Source organism: Prenolepis imparis, unplaced genomic scaffold (genome assembly GCF_030444845.1).
Source record: "Prenolepis imparis isolate NDT839.2.m4 unplaced genomic scaffold, iyPreImpa1.0 SCAF_163, whole genome shotgun sequence".
NCBI classification, from domain to species: domain Eukaryota; kingdom Metazoa; phylum Arthropoda; class Insecta; order Hymenoptera; family Formicidae; genus Prenolepis; species Prenolepis imparis.
This window is the reverse complement of record NW_028141321.1, coordinates 6164-13495: the sequence shown is the minus strand read 5'-3', so window position 1 is coordinate 13495 and position 7332 is coordinate 6164. Positions and strand designations below refer to the sequence as shown.

Sequence of the window (7332 nt, the reverse complement as noted above, 5' to 3'; positions counted from 1 at the left end):
AACTTAAGTTTATATTCATATATTAATATATTTATTTTCCTAGAAAATCCTTAAATATTTTAGGATGACAAATACTTTTGGCGGTAATGTGTGTATATATACCAGGTGTCCCATTTTAAAGGACCCACTCAAATATCTCATTGTCAGAAACACTGCGTTAAATCGAAAAATGTTTCCTACAAAAGTTGTAGGGTTTCGAGGGGGACATAACATAGTAATATTCATTTGACCTTGGGCGGCGTCTCCAAGGTTAGTGAAGGTTAACCTTAAGTGAAGGTGAGAATGAATTTTGAAGAAAATAAAAAAATGCTTCAGATAAAAGTTGTTCAAATTAATTAGTAGAAAAAGATGTTATAATAAAAAATATGGGTTTCCGTTTAAAAAATTTATTCTCACCTTCACTTGACCTTGGAGACGCCGCCCAAGGTCATACGAATATTAGTATGTTATGTCCCCCTCGAAACCCTACAACTTTTGTAGGAAACATTTTTTGATTTAACGCAGTGTTTCTGAGATATTTGAATGGGTCCTTTAAAATGGGACACATATATTTAATTATATCGTAATTAAAATTGTGTTTTAAAAATTTAATTTCTAACTTCATATGTAAAAAATTAGAAATTAAAAAACACACGCACGCACGCACATGCACGCACATACAAATTGTGTTCTGTAAAGGACGTTACACAAACCTTATGTTGAGAGATTGCCGAAGTCTAACGCGCTGCCCCGATTATTATTCCTCGCGCCTGTTTGGTTCTCGCGCTCTCGGGCCCTTCCCCCGCGTCTAGGTGGACCGAGTAGCTTGGAGAGCAGGGGGATGGGGAGCCGGGGAAGCGACGACCGAGAACCCCGACTTTTGCGACTTTAGTCTGTTTTTCACCTCGGAACGATAACACTTGCGACAGCCGACTGATACTCAGTTTCGAGTGCGAAATATATCGAATCGCCGAGAACGTGCCGAATAACCCCGCGCTAGCTCGGTTATATCCATCGTTTACGCGCTTGCGTGCGAACATTAGTTATTCTATTAACCATAGTCGAACATTAATCATTGTTATCCCGAAGTGATTATCACGTAATAAATGTGGAAAGTTTAGTGACCTCTGACTCTATTTTCAATGCATCTCCGATTTCCTTCTCTTTCTCTCTCTCTCACTCTTTCGCTATACTCCGATCTCAGTAATCGAGCAACCGGTCTTGTTAAGTGAATCCCGTTGACCGTTCTACACGAGAACGTCGCGGGTGAAATGAACATTGGTCCTTCGAGCCGGATCGTTCGAGTGGAGAGAAAAGAGAAGAGGCTACGTGGATATCGGGGTTCGTGCCGCGTGATCATACAGACGACCTTGCATCCGCAGGGAATGAGACAGAGTTTCGATATTGTGCAACCGTCAGTGTCGCATCAAGAGTGAATTGTAAAGTAACTTTGCAAACCACGTTGCATAATTAAAAGCGATTCCGGACTCTCGCTGCACGATCACGTGCAACCCGCGCCGTCGATCGCGTGATCCGCGCGTGCGGCCGCGCGCTCCCCGCGTCCACGAACGCTCGCGCGCATCGCGCTACCCGCGCCGTCGATCACGTGATTCGCGCGTGCGGCCGCGCTACCCGCGTCAACAAGGACTTTCCCCGCGCCGCGCGCTACCTGCGTCCACAATCTCTAGCCCCGCGTCGCGCTACCCGCACTCACGGATTTTCGCTTAACGTTCCGCTTTTCCGCGGCTACATATCAAGTGCTTAGAAACTATGGCCAACATGGAGGTCCTGTTAAAGAAACACAACACGACCAAGGGCTTTATCGAGCGATTTTGGGAAAACCTAGCCAAAGCAGGCAAGGAAAAGATGACGTATGAGTATATGAGGACCCGCCTTGCTTTGCTTGAAACCTATTGGCAGAGGTTCGAAGATGGCCACTATAAACTGCACGAGTACGACACGACAAATGTAAGGGAGATTCAAGAATATCTAAACGAGGACGTTTACGCGAAAACCGAGGATAACTATGTGGCAACCAAGACTCGGATACAAGAAAAGCTCGAAGCAATATCATCTAGTAAAAACCAAGATCCAGCCCGCGCGACGACGTCTCTTTTGAAACACATTCAGCTGCCTAAGATAGGCCTGCCAAACTTTTCGGGAGACCAGCTAGCATGGGAAAGTTTTCGAGACTTATTCCGATCACTCGTGGGTGATGTGCCAGAACTAGCTCCAGTTCAGAAGTTGCAGTATCTTAAAACCAGTCTCACAGGGGAAGCTGCAGCTGTCGTCGCCAACATCGGATTGACAAATAAGGGCTATGAGACAGCATGGTCGGAGCTGATGGCACGCTACGATAATAAGAGAGTCTTACTTGCGGCTCATATGCGTACCTTCTTGAACAGCACGCCTATCACTAAACCGTCAGCAACAGAGCTCAAGCGGTTGAGCAGCGTGGCGTTACAAACGCGTCGATCTTTTGAGTCTCTCGGACGTCCCGTCGAGCACTGGGACGATTGGTTTGTCCACGTGGTTGTGGAAAAGTTGGACTCATCGTCGCGACTCCTGTGGGAGGCCTCTCTTCAGACCAGCACCGAGTTTCCACAGCTCAGCAAGCTGGAGGACTTTCTACAGACACGTATTCGTGCACTAGAAGCTGCCAATTCAAGGCCAGCTCCCACAGCAGCGACCTCTTCGGCTAAATCGCAGGATCGAAAGGCGAAAGTAAACACACTAACAACGTCGACTTCTGGACCATCGAAGCGTGGCAAACGCTGTTCGGTATGCCAAGGTAACCATTTGTTTAACTATTGTTCCCGCTTCAAGGAACTTACGGTGACGCAACGTCGAGAACACGTAAAGAAGCAGGGAGTGTGCTTTAATTGCCTCAAGGATAATCATTCGGTGTCGAGCTGTCCTTCCGGTTTTCGATGTATCAATTGTCAGGGTAAACATCACACTCTCTTACATCTTAAAGAAAGCTCTTCGACAGCGGACTCCGATCATACCGATAAGGCTCCGGTCACGGACCACTCGAGTGCCAGTGGGAAAGCTACAACGGACTCTTCGGTGAACGCCAACTTGGCCGCTCTCGTACTTACGACCAGGGGTCCGATTCTTCTGGCTACTGCTCAAGTATCCTGTTCAAACAGCAAGGGGGACTCTCTAGTGGTACGAGCCTTGCTGGATTCAGGATCTGAGGCCACCTTCGTCACTGAACGAGTGGCACGAGCTCTGAGACTGCCTCGTAAACGCGTACATGTTCCTGTGTCGGGCATACAGGGAGCTTCCTCCGGCGTCGCCTCGTACTCCGTGGATTTAGGGATCAGCCCACCCCGAGATCCTGCCGTGCGTCATCATCTAACGTCAGTGTTAGTACTTCCGAAATTGACTTCGGCGCTGCCTTCACACGCTGTCCGACGTGGCGATTGGCCTCACCTAACTGGACTGGAGTTGGCTGATCCGCACTACGAACGACCCGCGCCGGTTGACGCCGTATTAGGAGCTGATGCATACGGTCTTCTACTTAGAGAAGGCCTAAGAAGAGGACCTGCTGGATCTCCATCGGCTCAGGCGACCTCCTTAGGTTGGGTGTTGATGGGTCACACTACGACGACGCCCTCGTCGCCTAGCGTGTCAGCTTGTCACGCTACAGTGTCTTGTACTGAAGTGGACCGGACGCTTCAACGATTTTGGGAACTAGAGGAGGTACCATCGGAGCCGATTTTGGGACCGGAGGAGCAGCACTGCGAACGTTTATTTGCGGCGTCGCACGCTCGCGACCCGCATGGACGCTACATCGTTCGCCTACCAAAACGCACGGATTCTCTTGTGCCTCTAACGAATAACCGCAAGGAGGCTCTTCAACTGCTGGTTAGCTTAGAACGTCGCCTGATGCGCAATGCGTTACTACGAGAACATTACACCATGTTCTTGGAAGAGTATCAGCGTCTTGGCCACATGGTTCCTATTCCAACGAAGGAGGTTCATAGCGAGGATGCCTCCTACCTACCGCACCATGCCGTCTACAAGAAATCGGGTCCAATGGATAAAATACGCGTCGTGTTCAACGCGTCTCACCGCACGTCTTCCGGCTACGCGATCAATGACCTGCTGCTGCCAGGTCCTAAACTGCAGTCGGAGCTTTGGGTAACCTTGACCTGCTGGCGTCTCTATCCTTACGCATTTACATCCGACATCGTCAAGATGTTCAGACAAATTCTGGTTAGCTCGGAAGACACAAAGCTACAGCGTATTTTATGGCGTTCGGATCCGGCGCAAGAAGTTCAGGACTTCCGACTGATAACAGTGGTCTACGGGACTACCTCAGCTCCGTACTTGGCTCTGCGGACTCTACTCCAGCTAGCAGACGACGAGGGACTTAGGTACCCTTTAGGGGCAGACGCCATCCGCAACCACTCTTACGTGGACGATATCCTTGCCGGAGGCAATTCTCTCGAACAAGCAACGGAAGTTCGGCGTCAGCTGGTCGCGATTCTTGCTGCAGGGGGATTCAACTTAAGCAAATGGGCAGCCAACGTCCCACAACTATGTCCAGATGATGGGCCGTCCGATAAGCTATTCCACGATCGGGAGGGTGTGAGCACGCTTGGCATCTTATGGCAACCGTCCGACGACACCTTTACTTTAAGAGTGGCTTCGGTGACCAATAAAGCAAATTGCACGAAACGGACCGTCTTGTCGGACGTGGCTCGCTTTTTCGACCCCTTAGGATGGGCGTCGCCTGTACTTATTTTCGGCAAGATCTTCATACAAGATTTATGGATGGCTGGACTCAAATGGGATGAACCTCTGCCAGATCAACTACAATCGCGCTGGACGAAGTTTGCAGACACCATGCCGGAACTGGACACGCTTTCGATACCCCGATTCGTTCATTTCCACGGAGCAGAGAACGTCGAACTGCACGGATTCTCCGATGCCTCGAGCCGTGCATATGCGGCCACTATATACTTGCGGTCTACAAGCCCTTCGGGGGTCCATCTTCACCCATCTTTTGGTCGCTAAAACCAAGGTAGCGCCCGTCAAACAGATCTCCATACCGAGGTTGGAATTATGCGGCGCCTTATTACTAGCGAGGTTAATCCGCTGCACACTCAAGGGCCTCGACATGGAGAACATGCCGGTCTATGCTTGAACTGACGCTGCCGTAGCGCTTGCCTGGATTCGGGGCCACCCGGCGCGTTGGAAAACATTTGTCGCAAACCGGGTGGCGGAGATACAATCTCTCGTGCCGCCTCAAAACTGGAGATACGTGCCGACCACGGACAACCCTGCTGACGCTGCTACGCGAGGAATAAAGCCGCTAGAGTTAGCCGCTTTGGAACTTTGGTGGGCTGGTCCGCCTTGGCTCGCTTGGCCAGGAATCCACTCAACGGAGCCGAGCCCTCCCACGGACGGACTAGAGGAGCAGGAATCACGCGCGGTGGTGGTTGACCTTGCGCGTCCAGCCGAAGAGGACAACGACTTTCTAACCAGGTACTCAAGTACGCTGAAATTGCTGAGAGTAACAGCATTCTGTTTTAGATTCTTTGATCACGTACGTCGTCGTAACCCGAGGAGGACAGGGTTCCTGTCTCGAGATGAGCTGGAGACAGCTCGCATCCGCTGGGTGTGGATAGCTCAACGACAGGACTTCGCGGAGGAGATATCTCGTCTAGAGAGAGCGAGGCCGCTGCCTACCCGGTCTCCGCTCCTAGCGTTGAGGCCTCTATTGGACGAACATGGACTACTGCGAGTGGGAGGCCGTCTCCAAAACGCTTTGCTCCCGTTCGCGGAGAAGCACCCGTTAATCCTACACAAGGGCAGCCGCCTATCGCTGCTCCTTGTAAGGGAAGCACATGCGGCCTCACTTCATGGGGGCCCCCAGCTCACCCGGAGTCTGCTTCTACGGCGGTATTGGATCCTACAAGCCAACTCTTTAGTGAGATCGGTGATTCACGCCTGCGTGCGATGCGCGCGCTTCCGAGCAGCCACCGCCGAACAGCAAATGGGTCAGCTGCCGGCGGAGCGTACGCGACCTTCACGCCCTTTCCAGTCTTCTGGGGTGGACTACGCTGGGCCGGTGCCTCTCCGTTCCTGGAAGGGTCGAGGTCACCAGGCCACCAAGGGCTATATTAGTCTTTTTATATGCCTTTCCTCCAAGGCCGTTCACTTAGAACCGGTCTCTGATCTTTCGAGCACCTCTTTTATAGCCGCCTTCCGACGTTTTACGGCAAGGAGAGGCCATTGTGAGCTGCTAATGAGTGACAACGGAACTAATTTCCGGGGCGCTGCCCAGGAATTGAGGTCTATGTTCCGATCCGCCTCTGAATTCTATAGGGAGTGTGCAGCTTCTCTCGCCAACAGCGGCACCCAATGGTCTTTCATCCCGCCCGGGGCTCCTCACTTCGGAGGCCTTTGGGAAGCCGGAGTCAAAGCAGTCAAATTCCATTTGAGGCGTATCATCGGAGACACCCGCCTCACCTTCGAGGAGATGGCGACGCTCCTGGCGCAAATAGAGGCCTGCCTCAACTCAAGGCCCTTATATCCGCTCAGCAGTAACCCGACAGACCTGAGCGCTCTCACCCCCGGTCATTTAATAATGGGGGAAGCGACCGTAAACTTACCGGAGCCGTCAAGAGCGGACGTCGACGTCAATCGCTTGACGTCGCGCTGGGCCTTAACCTCGGCTTTGAGAGACCATTTCTGGCGGAGGTGGTCATCAGAATACGTTCACCACTTGCAGCAGCTCCGGAAATGGACGAAACGAGCACCTAACGTGACGGTGGGCGGTCTCGTGCTATTGAAAAATGAACTGCAGCCCCCGACAAAATGGGCATTGGCTCGCATCATCGAGCTCCACCCTGGCGCCGATGGTCTTGTCCGTGTAGTCAGTGTACGAACCGCCACCGCTACCTTCAAACGACCGATCGCTAAGATCGTACCGCTGCCGGTTGAACCGCAAGCCGACCCGGAACTCGAACACGACAACTGATATCGATTCCATTGCGATCAAACCGCGCCTTTGCATTGTTGTCCCACAAGTCGTTGCATCCCTCTAATTGCTATACTATAGTTGTTACAGCCGTCATCTCATGGCGGGCGGCATCTCATTTTGTAAACGAATCTTCGTCCCAACGGACGAGGCGGGCGGTATATGTTGAGAGATTGCCGAAATCTAACGCGCTGCCCCGATTATTATTCCTCGCGCCTGTTTGGTTCTCGCGCTCTCGGGCCCTTCCCCCGCGTCTAGGTGGACCGAGTAGCTTGGAGAGCAGGGGGATGGGGAGCCGGGGAAGCGACGACCGAGAACCCCGACTTTTGCGACTTTAGTCTGTTTTTCACCTCGGA

The 7332-nt window shown here is 51.8% G+C and overlaps 1 protein-coding gene across 1 annotated transcript; it reads left to right on the top strand.

Moving 5' to 3' along the window:
• Positions 1 to 1749: 1749 nt before the first annotated feature.
• LOC145947847 (uncharacterized) lies at positions 1750 to 6976 on the top strand. Its single transcript, XM_083057619.1, has 2 exons — positions 1750 to 4930; positions 5154 to 6976. Exons 1-2 carry the CDS (start codon positions 1750 to 1752, stop codon positions 6974 to 6976), a joined length of 5004 nt encoding a protein of 1667 aa, XP_082913745.1.
• Positions 6977 to 7332: the final 356 nt, after the last annotated feature.

What these genes read in the sequence shown, in the direction of transcription:
- LOC145947847 (XM_083057619.1), top strand. Translation starts at nt 1,750, where the DNA reads ATGGCCAACATGGAGGTCCTGTTAAAGAAACACAACACGACCAAGGGC. An exon ending in ATTCTCCGATGCCTCGAGCC is followed by an intron (nt 4,931 to 5,153) that starts GTGCATATGCGG and finishes ACGCTGCCGTAG; the next exon opens with CGCTTGCCTGGATTCGGGGC.